Source organism: Pristiophorus japonicus, chromosome 16 (assembly GCF_044704955.1).
Source record: "Pristiophorus japonicus isolate sPriJap1 chromosome 16, sPriJap1.hap1, whole genome shotgun sequence".
NCBI classification, from domain to species: domain Eukaryota; kingdom Metazoa; phylum Chordata; class Chondrichthyes; family Pristiophoridae; genus Pristiophorus; species Pristiophorus japonicus.
The window spans coordinates 93,611,581-93,626,926 of NC_091992.1; the positions used below are offsets into that span (position 1 = coordinate 93,611,581).

At 44.3% G+C, this 15,346-nt stretch overlaps 1 protein-coding gene across 2 annotated transcripts in view; it reads right to left on the reverse strand.

Annotated features, from left to right (window-relative positions):
* Window positions 1-15,346, reverse strand: part of LOC139226659 (ras-related protein Rab-40B) — a 94,861-nt gene that overhangs the window by 36,930 nt on the left and 42,585 nt on the right. For both annotated transcript variants that reach the window (XM_070857567.1, XM_070857566.1), the window contains exon 2: window positions 11,400-11,460. In XM_070857567.1, coding sequence (XP_070713668.1) covers window positions 11,400-11,460 — 61 coding nt within the window. The remainder of the gene's footprint in view (window positions 1-11,399; window positions 11,461-15,346) is intronic.

Here is a 15,346-nt window from a genome sequence, read left to right on the forward strand (position 1 = left end):
GAGCAGTACCGTAGGAGAGGGAAACATTTACAATGGATAGGGTATCATATATTTTGGATCATGTTAGAAAGCATGGCACTAAAAGTAATATATCTTGAGATATTGAGACAAATTTTCCTGTTTCTGGGGCTATTGAATTATTTGGACATTATGGGCTAGATTTTCAGATTTAGGTGAAAACGGTAGTTTTGCGCCAAAATTACCGTTTTCGCTGCGCTACTGTTAGGCCGAACCATTGGCCTTTACTTATTGGTACGTGTTACACAAGGATTCGTGGCACGGTGAATTTTGGCAACTTTAGTCCGGGGCCAGTAGCACTGCGAGAGGCACCTTGGGAGGAGGGGGAAAAAAAAAAAAAGAGAAAAACATTCACCGACTAAATCGCTGAAAAAGAAATTAAGAATATAGGCCCCAAGTTTCGTCCCGCGGCGAAAACGGCGCACCTCCGAGCTGGGCGCCTGTTTATCGCGCCGAAAACTGCGCCTAAAAAAAAGTCCGATATTCTCGAGCTTCTTGGAGCTCGATGTCTGCTTGGCGCGGCGCGCTCTTCACAGCAGGGGGCGGAGCCTAACACTCACGCCGATTTTCTAAGTAGCAGGGGGCGGGTACAATTTAAATTAGCCTTCGTGGTGCCGGCAACCCTGCGCATGCGCGTTGGAGCGTGCGCCCACGCGCAGTCTCACACAAACATTGGCACTCGGCCATTTTTTTAAATACTGCAGAAAAAGTGAACATTTGTTTCTTGGACCCCTGCAAAGGCTTGTAATTAATTTTTTTTTGATATTTCTGTGTGTGAGGGAGTGCTTTTAGCAGCACTGCTGAATAAATAACCTGCTGAAATCAGCGAGTTCAGCTTTTCACTGCTAAACTTGCAGAACCGGTGCTGCATTGGTGCATGCAAATTAAGGAGTGTGTGTTTGGAGAAATAAGAGTGCCAATTCAACTTTGCAATGGATCAACGTCCACCAAGAACAAAGATGGCAAACCATTGCATAATACGTGGTGTTGACAATGCAGCACCCATTCTGCAAATTTAAATATAAAACTGTCGATGTGGCTGCCTCTCCCTGTCCAAATGGCCTCAGTCCCCCTCACAGCTCGAAGGCTGCTGCTGTATCTTCGGCTGCCATCGAGCCACTGACGCCGCCCCTAAAGCGTGGCCGAATGGCCTCAAGCACCATAAAGAGCTGCATGTGTCAGGTGTTGATTCTTCAGCTGCCGGCCAGCCACTGACGCCGCTGATATCCTATGGCCGAATGGCCTCACGTTGGTCCGCTGCTGATTCTTCGGCTGCCGGCCAGCCACTGACGCCGCTGATATCTCATGGCCGAATTGCCTCGGGTCCGTCCGGTGCTGCTTCTTCGCGGCCAGCCACGAAGAGAATGAAGGCCTGCCTCAAGCACTGCAGCTCAGCTCGAAGCTTGCTGCCGCTGCCGTCGAGACACTGACGCCACACCCCTGCCTGTCTCCAACACGAAAGGCCTGCCTGAAGCACAGCAGCTCGAAGGCTGATGCTATTTCACACAGGTAGGAACATGGTTTATTTAATCTTTTCTTTGCTTATAAATTTTTATTCAGGTTGGATTTATTTGTATAATATTTGTATAAGTATAACTAAGGATTGATTGTAGAATTTAATGACTTCCCTTCCCCCCCCCTCCCCCCCCCCCACCTCGTTCCCTATGCCTAATTTGTAACCTACACCTGATTTTCTAAAGTGTAGACAAGGTTTTTTCGAGCGTACAAAAATCTTCACTTACTCCATTCTAAGTTAGTTTGGAGCAAGTTTTCACTCACGAAACTTTGAAATCAGGCGTAAGTGAAAAAAAAATTCTGTTCCAAAGTGAAACTGTTCTAACTGACTAGAACTGGAGCAAACTAAATGACGAGAATTCTGATTTCTAAGATACTCCGTTCTACACCAGTTGCTCCTAAAAATCAGGAGCAAATCATGTGGAAACTTGGGGCCATTGGGCCCAAATTTCCCTAACCTCTTTTTCTGGCACCCTCACTTGAAGCTGCACCACTTTTGCCCGCCTCCAAGCGCTGAAAAAAGACCTCCATATTTTGGCTGCTCCCTGTCGTGGGAATTTAACGGCGGTGAAAACCCGGTCGCAAAGTCAGCAAAAATCCAACCCTTTGAATATGGGAAAATAGTAGCGAGAGGATCGCATGTCCTTAATAGAGCCAGTCTTACTTTTCATCAATTTATTTGACGAGACAAAAATATGAAGTGCTCTCCCTGCCTGATTTTCCTGTATTCACTGTGCCCAGATGAACCATTATTCCCAGGAACAGGAAAATCCACCTCAAAAATGCATTCAGAATTACATTAGATTAGGAAAAAACTGCTTCCCCCTGCCATCCCATTCATTGCTTAAGGTTACAGGAAATCATGAGCACATCATTTGACGTCTGCTAGCAAGCACATATTACACTACCTAGTCTCAAAGAAGATTCTCTCTCTGGCTATAATTAGAGAGGTCACATCATCACTAATTATGTCTTGTCTGTGGAGGATTATCTTATTGGAGCAGTGAGTGTTTATATGATGTTGAATACAGAAAATAATTATGGATTAATCAATGTAAATCTTGGCTTCGATGTTCTGCTCTGATTCGGCTGGAGAGCTAGTGTAATTCAAGTGCAGCGATTTGACAAATGCTTCAGAATTCACTCTGCTGCCATCCTGCTCACACTTGCCACTTTTTTCATTTTTCACTGGAAGTAACATTGAGCGTATAAGCCAATAGAATTAGCTGTAAATGATAGGAAATATGTATTTCCTATCATTTATGCCGTAACAACCTTGGTGCAAGAAACCATGGCGCTTTCCTGATGTCCAGCATTGCTATGTGCATTGCAGTGGGGCGCGATGGAGTTCAAAAATTAAAGGGTTTGAAAGCCTATGTAAAACATTTCGGGGAACAAAAATAAAAATCACATTTTGTCCCCAATCCACTTGCAACAGTACTGTGGCAGCTGCTCAAACTCGGCTGCAGCCAGTATCCAGCCGCTCACAGGGAGGGTCCCAGGTGAAGGCTAGGGAAGCTGCCAAAATGATTAAAATGATCCGTAATATGGAGAATTGGCATGGGTTAGGGATGCATCCTCACGCCAGGCAGAACTCTCACACAGCTCTGTTTCCATGGTGTAATGGACAAGCAGAAAATTCAGTGCCCCATTTTTAAAGTCAATAAGAAGGTGAAGAAGTCTCCAACTCTAAATAGCTTAGTGAGTAAACATATCATGATGTGGTATTGAACCATAAAGACACAGATTCAATTCAGGACTGTGCTAGATTAGCTGATCTATGTGATATGTAGAGTGCTGGTTGGGGGAAGTGGGAGAGAGGTAGAGAGTGTCTTTCTTGTAGTTCACTATCATTTGCACTTCTTCCGAGATCACACATGCGCGCTTTCAGAGATCGTGTGCAGTCAAGCGAGTGCAGACCAGCAGAGACAGTGGCTGCAGGGGGGGATTCAAAACCAGGAACAGACAGGAATCACGATCTTCAGAATCACATACAGATCAGATACATTGAATATTTCAAACAGTTATTTCAGGCTGTGTCTCATGTTTTCAGTTCTAAATGGACGGTGCATTGAAGAATGTCCGTAGTCTATAATGTGCAAGTGTTTGTGCTTTCAAGGTGCAGCTTGCATATATTATGTGAACTATTTGGGACTGTCAATGAGTGTCTGTTTGTACAGATTTCACTGTACTATTATTATTACTGCTGCTGTTTCTACTACTTCAGCCGAAATTCAGCCTCCCGAAAAGGCAAGCACATCGGATATCTGCTGACAGCATCTGGTTACCTGGGATATGTAGGAAGCCAGTAAGGCAAAGTTTTGTGAGAAAATTACATTCATGCAGAAACCAAATGAATGTCATCAAAATTCATATTGTCTACCTAGAGGTAAACCACATTCTGAAAATTTCATACAAAGAAAGGAGCTTCATCAACTAACCATTTACTTCCAGTACAGCTTTTCAGTTCCTCAAAATCACAATTTTGGTAAATTGTACACTGATGCATACTATGACAATTGTATAATTAATTTTTATTTGCACTGTACATCATTGCTAATTTATTCGAAGTTCCTTAATACAGTAAGAATTTTTTTTTAAAAAGACAGAAACATTACACATGGAAGTTCAAGTGTTTGGTAATGCAATTACTGCCTGCATGTATAAGCTCTACATTATTATTACAGTTGAACAATTCACTAAACCAAAGTCAAATCACAGAACAGGTAGCTAATAGCACAACACATCTAGAATTAAATTTAATTCAAACTAAAATGATAGATATTTGCCATTATATAAAATCAGTGCCATACTGGGCTCAAGTTTCGGCCCGAGTTGCTCCTATTTTTTTGGAGCAATTAATTTAGAATGGAGCATCTTAGAAATTGTAATTCTCGGCATTGAGTTTGCTCCAGTTCTAGTCAGTTAGCATAGTTTCATTTTAGAACAGATTTTTTTTTCCCCAAAAGGGGGCATGTCCAGCCACTTATGCCTGTTTTGCAAGTTTAGGCAGCGAAAACTTATACCAAACTAACTTAGAATGGAGTAAGTGTAGATTTCTGCACGCTCAGAAAAACCTTGCCTACACTTATAAATCAGGCATAGGGAACGAGAGATTGGGGTGGGGGGGAAGTTTACAAACATTAAACACTTCACGTTTACAAATAAAAGAGCCATCATCAATAAATGATAAATAAATCAATAAAAAAATTTTTTTTTTAAATCAAATAAAACAAAAATTATTTCTACTCACCTACTGCAGCACCAGGAGCCCTCCAACAGCGTGCTGGGACGGCCCCCCCCCCCAAGTGTGTGTCTCTGACACTGCGTTTGGGGGGGGGGGGGGGGGGGGAGAAGAGAAAGAGAAAAAGACAAAAAGACAAAAAGACAAAGAGAAAAAGAGAAAAAGAGAAAGAGAAAAAGAGAAAAAGAGGAGAAAAAGAGAAAAAGAGAAAAAGAGAGAGAGAGAGAGAGAGAGAGAGAGAGAGGGGGCGGGGAGAGAGGCTGAATGGGCCGGCCACCATGATGGAGGGAGGGAAGGCTGAACGTGCCGGGCTGCCGCCGACACTTCGGGCTGGGCCCGCCCCCAGCGAGAGGCCGGGCGAGCAGGCCCTGCTAACGACGGGGAAAGGGGAAGGCTGAACGGGAGGGCGGAGATGGGAGCTGAACGGGAGGGAGGCCCGAGTCCCAATCTTCGTCCGGTGAGCCCATTCGGCCATGGCTAATGTTGGGCCCCTCCCACGCAGCCTCACAGGCTCGCAGGCCTGGAGCTACTGCACATGCACGCACACTCTAACGAGCATGTGCAGAGGTCCCGGCACTGTTTTCAGCGCCGGGACCTGGCTCCGCCCCCGACCCCTTGTGCTGCGCCACGCCGAACACGAAGACATCCTGAGGAGACCGGAGAATTAAAAGTTAAGTTTTCGCCGCCCTTTTCCTTCCGGAAAGTCGGCGCACCTTATGGAGATGCGCTGTTTTTCCAGAGGGCGGAAACTTGGGCCCACTGTTTTGTTAAACTATGTTCATCTGTTGCCAACCTGGCAGCTTTGCTCTTTTTTCATTTTTTTTGCAGCACTATCATGCCCAGTTGGGAATTTTATTTATTTACAACTCTGCATTTTTTTTTTAAATAGAAAGAAATTCTTCTCTACATCCCCCCCAGTGGCCAACTTCCTATTCTGTCTGTGGACTCCAACAAACTCAGCAGTCTCTACCGGCCTGCTCCAACTCAGCATCTGGAGTTCAGCGTGAAATATAATAATCTATCAGTGGCATCCCACTGTTCCAGTGCACTGCTCCCTCCTTTCTGCAAACCTCCATATGTGGCAATGACATTGCTGAAAGATCAGGAAAAGGAAATTAAAAAAAAAAATCAAAATAAAATAAAATATTAGAAGCAAAGTAAAGATAACATAAAAATGATCCTAGAAAGGAGAGCAAAAAGTGAAAGCTTGCTTTCCCTTCCCCCACTGCCACAAGGCCAAGATACAGGAGGTATCAAAAGAGGATTTCAAAAGCTTCCTTGTCTGCAGTTTACTTTATAATTGTTTTTAGCCTCCCTCAACTTTCTGGAGGAAGATCATCCGGGAAGGCGCTGAGCACCTCGAGTCTCGTTGTAAAGAGCATGCAGAAACCAAACGCAGACAGCAGAAAGAGCGTGTGGAAAACCAGACTCCCCACCCAACCTTTCCTCCAATCGCTGTCTATCCGACCTGTGACAGTGACTGCCATTCCCGTATTGGACTGTACAGTCACCTGAGAACTCACTTTTAGGGCCCAAATTTCCCCCTCAGGTTTTTGCGGCGCACTTACCAGAGGTGCACCAACTTTCTGCTCCCAAAACGGCGCCGAAAATGTAGCTCCATGGGCCGCCCTCGGCCTTGGCATGGCGAGGCGAAAGCAGTGGGGGGGGGGGGGGGAGGGGGGCGGGGGGTGGAGCTAGGGCCGTGCTGCTGAAACAGAGCCGGCAGCTGCGCGCATGTGCAGTAGCTCCTCGCCCTCCCAGCGCGTGCTGGCTCCGGCCCCGATGCTCGCCGCCCCTATCCCTGGCTGAAGGGACGACCCGATGTTTGCTGACCTTATCCCTGGCCGAATGGACTACTGCACAAGCTGGCCGCTACCTGTGGGCTACAAGAAACAGGTCGGTGTGGGGAGACTTTTGATCGGGGAGAAGAGTTTTGATCGGGGCGGGGGGGGCGGCGAGGGAGGAGAGCAGAATGGAAACATCGCACGGTTTAATTTGTTTTAGGGAGATGCCTGTACAGGTTTAAAAAAAAGATTGTGAAGGAGACCTGTAAAAGTGTGCAAAGTAATGAGTGACATGGAAAAAAGCCCTGTACATGCAAGTAGCTGCTTGGGTTGTTTAAACTACTGTGATTGTGTGTTTGCAGAGTTCCTTTAAACTTTGTAAGTCTTGATGCTTTAGGTGCAGGTCTTCTCCGCTTCCTTCTATTTTTTATTTGTTATTGAATGCTTTTTGTGCTTTTTAAGTCTTGGTACTTTAGAATGTACTAACTTGTGCTGATTTCTTAACTCTCCGCAAGGGTTTTCTGTGTGGCCACATACGCTGGCCTAAGTTAGTTTGGAGCAACTATTAGCTGTCTAAACTGGCTGGTAATGCCATCTTTTGAACAAAACGAAACGAATCTAAAATAATCCTAATTAACTCACACTGGCGCAAATTAAATGTGCAGAATGGGGATTTTAAGATCCTCCAGAAAAATCAAGTTGCTCCAAAAAGAACACAGCAACTCCTAGGGAAATTTGGGCCCTTGGAGTGGAAGCAAGTCTTCCTTGATTTTGAGGGACTGCCTATGATGATGATGGGTGCAGAAAAGATTTACCAGAATGGTTCCAGGGATGAGGCATTTCAGTTACGTGGATAGACGGGAGAAGCTTGTGTTGTTGTCCTTAGAGCAGAGAAGGTTGAAAGGAGATTTGATAGAGGTGTTCAAAATCATGAGGGTTCTAGACATAGCAGATAGAGAAACTGTCCCCATTGGTAGAATCGTTGAGAACCAGAGGACACAGAGTTAAGGTAATTGGTGGAAGAACCCAAGGCGACAGGAGGAAAAACCTTTTTTAATGCAGCGAGTGGTAGGATCTGAAATGCACTGCCCAGGAAGGTGGTGGAGGCAGATCCAATCGTGGCCTTCAAAAAGAAATTGTTAAGTACCTGAAGAAAAACGTTTGCAAGGCTATGGGGATAGGACGGGACGTAGGACTAGTGGAAGTGCTCTTGCAGAGAGCAGATGTGGGCTCGACAGAGAATGGCCTCCTTCTCTGCTGTAACCATTCTATGAGTCTATGATCTGTCACACTCAGTTCTACTCAGCTGCCTCGTCATCTCCCTTTTTTGACCTTTGTACTGGGCTGCTGTTCAGATCACTTAACTCTTCTCATGGCTTGCTGCAGCATTATTTTAAGGGGAAGGTGGTCTATGTAATGTTCCACTGGTATGATTATGTTATTCATTATCTTTTTCTCAGGGAAGACTATGGTTGGTCTATATTAGACAGTGTGAGTTGGAGGGGTCGACTTAGATAGACTTGACAAATTGAATCTGTTTTTTATAAAATGTTGGAAAGCAGGGTCCCCATTTTGTCTTATGCATCTTGTGTGAAAGGGAGGGCAAGATTCCATGTTTTTTTTTAAAACACAAGATTTTCTAATGTTTTATTTTGGGCATTGACATTCTTCAGAGTTATTACTGGGCTACATTGGGGAAAATAAAAAAAGGTACAATTTTCACTGGCTTTACTACTACTACTGTGCAATTATTTTGGTGTGAATGATGGTTGACTGAAGTGTTCCTTCGTCAACCTTTCTTCTCTTTCATATTATGTTGTTTTACTGCAATTCCTTTCTTTTTCATTGGCCTGATTTGATGAAAACAATGGTTGAGATGATTTTTTAAAAAGGATAGACATGTGTGCGCGTGTGCGCGTAATTGTGTGCACGTGTGTAAACACAGGTGAGGAAGGTATGCAATACACTCCAAGTTTCCTCTACATTGCTGGATGTGGGTTTATTCAGAGTTTTGGTCACAGGAGAAGCCTGGAACATGATTTTTACATTCCTGTCCATTTTTCATTGTTGGGGTAGTATTGTGGGTGTTGTATTGTTAAGGTTTGTTTCTTCTGCATTCAAAGTTTACTGTTTATCCTATGTCATACCAGTTTAATGGTTGGGAATAAATCTTGCTGTCGTATCATTAAATCTTGAAAGTTTATGCTATTGTTGACTCCTCCGCTCAGGTTTTGAAGGTTTGCACCAGGGATGCTCAAGCTACACAACCAAGTATTATAGCCGAGTGATCACAGTGCTGAACGAGCAAACCAGAGCTTGCGAGTTCAAATCCCACCGTGGCAAATTGTGGGCTCGCACCTGACTGACTGTTGAACATGCCCAATTGTCCATTAGACTTCCTAATATCCACGTTGCCAAAAGCAATTCCCTTGCATTGATCTCAGCGTTTTGTCAGTTTTGCTCCTTTGTTCAACCACAATAGTGGGTGGGGATTTTGATAGTGCCTTAAATCCCAGATTAGATAAACTATCAGGGAATAGTTCACCCACTCTGTGAATGGTGCTGCTTTCTTGCAGGAGTGGGGAATTTATCTTTGTGGATGTGTAATGTAAATTTAACTCAGCCTCTTTGAACACAACAGTTTATTCCAATCCACTGTAGGATTGACTTGAGTCCTGATCTCTATGGATATCTCCTGGTCAATTGACTTAATAGGGTTTTCAGATCATGCTCCAGTGGCCTTTAGTCTGGATGTACTGGAGCTTCCAGAAAAGTCTAGATGGTGACTACGGGCCCAAGTTTCGGTCTCAGTTGCTCCTGATTTTTTGGAGCAACTGGTGTAGAATGGAGTATCTTAGAAATTCAAATTCTCGGCATTTAGTTTGCTCCAGTTCTAGTCAGTTAGAACAGTTTCACTTTGGAACAGAATTTTTTTTTCCAAAAGGGGGCGCGTCCAGCCACTTACGCCTGTTTTCAAAGTTTCGGCAGTGAAAACTTACTCCAAACTAACTTAGAATGGAGCAAGTGAATATTTTTGTAAGCTCGAAAAAACCTTGTCTACACTTTAGAAAATCAGGCGTAGGTTACAAATCAGGCGTAGGGAATGAGGGGGGGGGGGTTTAAAAGGGAAGTTTACAAACATTAAACACTTCAGTTTTACAAATAAAGAGCCATCATCAATAATAAATGATAAAAACATCAATAAAATCAAAAAGAATTAAGAAGAAATAATTTTTTTAAAAAAAATCAATAAATAAAACATTTTCTACTTACCGACTGCAGCACCGGGAGCTCTCCAACAGCGTGCTGGGATGCCCCTCCCCCACAGTGTGTCTCTGTCAGTGTCTCTATCTCTCTGTCTGTGTGTGTCTCTCACTTTCTGTCCATCAGTGTCTGTGTTTCTGACAGTGAGGGGAGGGGGAGGAGGGGGGTAGAGAGGGAGGGAAGAAGGAGAAGGGGAAGGGGAGGGGAGAAGGGGAAAGGGGGGGGAAGGAGAAGGGGTAGGGGGAGGCTGAATGGGCCGAGCCCAGCCCGGCGGCCAGGCCCAAGACTTAGGGCAGGGCCCGTCCCCAGCACCAGATTTACATATAGATGACGTTGGGCCGTGTCGGGTCCGGGGTCGGGAGCGCGGGTCGGATCGGAGCAGGTCCGGGTCGGGGCGGGGGGGCGGGGGGGGGGAGGGGAGGAGGGAGGAGGGAGGTCTGTTCGTGTCGGGGGCGGGGGGAGGGGTCCAGTCCGGGGGGTCGGGTCCGGGGACGGGGGGGAGAAAGCGGGATTCGGGTCGGTGTCGTGGTCGGTTCCGGGGGCGGGGGAGCGGGAGTCGAGTCGGGTCGGGAGGAAGCAGGAGCTGGGCGTGGGAGGAGCCTTATGCACGCAGCCCCAGTGAGGCTATTCGGCCAAGGCTAGGGGATGCGTGCTTCGGGCCCCTCCCACACAGTTTTGGGCGCCTGGAGCTACTACACATGCGCGCCCACTGTAGCGCGCATGTGAAGAGGTCCCGGCACTGTTTTCAGCGCAGGGACCTAGCTCCGCCCCCAACAGCTCGTACTTAGCCGCGCCGAGGGCCAGAGGACCAGCAAGGAGCCGGAGAATCTGTAAGTTTTTTTTAGGCGCACTTTGTGGCGCGAAAAACGGGCGTCCAGGTCGGGGCTGCGCCGTTCTAGGCGCGGCCCGAAACTTGGGCCCTATATGTCTACATTCTTTGAGATCGGTAGGTGACTCAGGAAAGTTTGTCTTTATTTCTGGAGGGTGAAGGTAGTTTTGTGTGGAAAGATCAATTTTCAGAGAATAGATTCAAATGTTAAAATCTACGTATGAAGCTAGCTGGACTTGAGAATTGTTTGCTGTTTTCTCAGCGGCCAGGTGGAATTGAATTTGCTTTTGGAAGGTCTAACTGGAAACCTTTTACGAGCATGCAGATAAGTTGGATTGGCTCCTTTCCTATGCCTCAAATAGAACTATCCGAGTGGTGACCTCAAGGAACCTTTAGACATCAACTCTGAATTTTGTAATTTCTGTTAGGAGCTCTATAAGTTGCAACATATCGTTCCACTTGCTGTGGTTAAAACGCTGCTCTGTTGAATCCTCCCATCACCTTGAAGATTATTTAGGTTTTTAGGTCCTTATACTATGGCAAGATTCCAGGACTGGAAGAATTCCCAGCTGACTTCTATAAAAAGCTCCTTCCTGAAACAGCTCCCCTTCTTCTATGTTTGGAAATCTCTTCATTACACATAGGCAGTAGAAACCTGATTAGGGAGTGTGTGAAACAAGTCCTCATGCTGAAGATGATAATCGTAAGAATTAGCTTCTATCCATCACTTTTACAAGGCACCTACCAGAGTTGTAATTTCACCCGGCGTCCATCTAACAGAATTGTTGTCGTCTTGTAATCAATACCTGTAAGGAAAGAAAAAATACAAGTGTTATCAGTAGAACTTTTTACCTGGAATGGATTTGATTATACTACACTCAACAACATCATCAATATGGCAACAGGAGCTATTTGGTGCAAATACGACTAGCTAGATCTTCCTTCAACCAACATTACTACCCAGTAATTCAGTTCACGGTTGTTTGGGGGGGCCGGGAGAAGGAGCAAGAGAGCACTGCTGTGTATGAAATCACTGCCGTGTTTTCCTGTTGAGGGACAGAGAGCGAGGCAGAGTGGTTTTAGAAAACCTCTCCGTCTTTAAAAGCCTCCTAAAAGCTTCTCTGATCATGCATTCAGTCTCCTTACCTAAATTTCTTAATTTCCATCCGTGGATCCTGCTGCCCCTTGGAGATTCTCTTTGGCATGAGGAATGTTATATAAATGTAGATTGTTTATAACTCAGATTTTTTTTCTACCTTCTGCCAGTGTTGAGGCCAAAAAGGTTGCTCAAAGTCGCAGTTGCTTTTTGGGCGTTGGGGGGGGGGGGGGGTGGTGGGGGCTGAGGTGCTTCTGTATGCAAGCTTCTGTGGTTGAACGAGTATCATTGCACCAGGTCTAAACCGAGTATTTCAGTCGCTGTACAAACATTCTCAATTACATCACTCTCAAAGAAATTTCTTACAATATCTGACAAATAACCAGGGATTGAATTAGAAATCTGGAGAATTCTGTGGCCTATAAATGTTTTCCTAAAATAAAGGACTGTGATCAATTTTTACTGTCACAGTTTCGTAATTAAGATCACAAACAGCTTGATGACGACATTTAATTCTTTGGGGACATTCTTTATTCATGTTATTATGAGACACTAATTTATAAGCAAAAATATTTTTCAGGATGGATTTGATTTCTTGCTTTCAAAGAACGCTGTAATTATTTGCATGAACACCATTGCGGCTTTTGGCGCATGCGCACGGTATACTGGAGCCACATATGTACGCCCAATCCCATTCTGCGCATGCGCGCTGTATATCGGAACCACGCTGAAGTGCTCAAGGAATCTGTTGGTGGCCAGCCGTGGTGGCGGCGGGCGGGCAGGCTCTAATTACACATCCCAGACAAATGGTTGGGTATATCTTCTCCAAGGGGACCAATCAGAAATCTGGTCTTGCCCTCCAAAAGGACCAATCAGAAATTTGGTGTTACAAATAGTTACAACCCTCAATGTGTCTGATTCCATCAGGATTAGGTTACACTGTGTTAGCAATACTGGATCAAGTATTATTGATGCTGGACCATGTTGATGCTTCAAAACTCTGCCATACAGTAGTAGGCATAGGTTTGTCCTCACATTCATCTACACTCATAAGAACATAAGAAATAGGAGGAGTTGACCATATGGTGCTTTGAGCCTGCTCCGCCATTCAATATCATGGCTAATCTTATACTTCAACTTCACTTTCCCACTATCCCCATATATCTTGACCCCCATCCCCAGCAAAACAGGTATTATTTGATAGAGTTATCTCAGGCTACTCTGTTGCTTTTTGGCAGCTGATTTAAGTGTAGTAACTGGCAGAGATCTGGGAGCAGGTTAAGAAATGCTCTGACACAGTAAAACCTTAAAGAAGGGAGAGAGGAGAAAAAAAAACATACACTATTAGTGGTGATTTGAACTAGCTCCACAAAATGTTGTGGTTAGTTATTTAAATGGCAACTAAATGTGTCTTAATTAAAAGGTAATGTCATAAATACTATGTTGTTGAATGGAGGTGTGTATTTGTTGCTGGTTTTAGTGAAGCAGGATTCGTTTGGTCGGTGCAGTGGCGTGTTGAAACAGAAACACATCATTGGCTTTATTAAGTTAAATGTTTATGTTCATTTGCTTCAACTCTCTACACCTTGTTTACTCTCCAAGGGTGAGGTAAGGAGTAAAAAGCTAGAATGTGCTGAAGAGGGGAAAAACCAGGTCTAATAATATTGTAAAATTTCTACCCCTATAGTTTACTGCTGCAATTATAAATTGATTCATCCGTGGAACTCATTTTGAAAGTACTGATTTAAAAATAATCAAAAAAAACCTCTTCAATTGAGGATGACTTTTGTTTCCAGATATTAATCTACCTCCAATGTATCTTCCTTGGTCAAGAGGTTGCATGGTCCACCAGTGGAATTTGTTCAAACCTAAATACTGGTTTACGAACAGTCAAAGCATTTTACTGATGTACACTGTACTACCAAAAGCATTCAATTAACTAATAATCCAATAGTTACATTACTGACTGCCACAATTATGGAATAAATATGATTCCTACATTACAACGGTGACTACACTCAAAATACTTCATTGGTTGTAAAGTGCTTTGAGACGTCCGATGATTGTAAAAGGCACTATATAAATCCAAGACTTTCATTTCTTGATTTTTCTTACTATTTAATGGTGCATCATTCTATGGTCATGTACATCTTTCCATTTATTCATTTATCATTTTTTAAACTGCATATTTTACAGCCAGGTTTCTGTTTCAGTTATCACTATTATCCATGGCAGTGGTTCTTGCTGTGGTTTCCACGGTTTGTGGCAGATTCTTACTATGCTTCGAGAGAAAGTTTGTTCCTGGAAGTCACTTTCAAGATTCACAGTAGCTCCATTGTCCGACCAGAGATTCTCTTGATTACTTGGAAAGACTTGTGAGCTGCACTAGTAATCCTAAGATGTTGGTAAAGGTCATGATATTAAAAATGTTTTTTTTTTATATTTTTCATGGCAAGGCTGGTGTTAAATTCTATTCTAGTTTTTCATCCGTATTTGCCTTTTGTTATTATCCTGAACTGCTCCTTAGAGTTGGGCCTTACTGTTCTTCACTAATGGGACAAAAAAGTTCATAAGAATTTCAAAGATTGTGCTTCAGTCAGGACCAAGGAAAATGCTTTTAAAGCAAATGTTGAGTGATAGTTAGTTATTTATATGATTTAATTTGATTTAATTTTGTGTATTATATTTGGAGTTGAAGTATAGCCTTTAAGCTTTTACCATGATTGTATTTTTAGCATATGACTGTACGGAAACCGACACAGACTGCTAGTGTTGCACATTGCTACACTTCATGAAATTGGTGAACTTGAGACAAAGGTTGGTACCAACTAAAGACCGTGTGGTAGCTGGACTGCGGAAATGAGAGGAGTTTCCCTGCTGTCGGCCGCAGGGAAAATCACCACAAGAATCCTCCTCAATCGTCTCCTCCCAGTGGCTGAAGAGCTCCTCCCAGAGTCGCAATGTGGATTCTGCCCACTAAGGGGCACAACGGACACCGTTCTTCACCGTGCGACAAATCCAAGAAAAATGTAGGGATCAGCATCAACCTCTGTATATGGCTTTCTTTGACCTCATCAATGTCTTCGACTCGGTCAACTGTGAGGAATTATGGAGTGTCCTTCTCAAATTCGGCTGCCTTCAAAAATGTGTCACTATCCTCCGCCTGCTTCACGATGACATGCGAGCCATGATTCTTACCAACGGAACCACCACAGACCCAATACACGTGCAGACCAGGGTCAAGTAAGGCTGTGTCATCGCACCAACGTTCTTCCTCGCTGCAATGCATTCTCTCACCTTTAACAAGCTCCCTGCTGGAGTGGATCTAATCGACAGGACAAGAAATTGTTCAACCTCTGATGCCTCCAGGACAGATCCAAGGTTGCTCCAACCTTGGTCACTGAATTATAACATGCAGATGACGCTTGTGTTTGTGCACACTCGAAGTCCAAACTCCAAACCATAGTTAACACCTTTACTGAAGCGTACAAGAGTCTGGGCCTCACGTTAAACATCAGTAAGACAAAAGTCCTCTACCAACCTACCCCCGCCACACAATACTGCTCCCCGGCCATCAAGATCCACGATGGGACCTT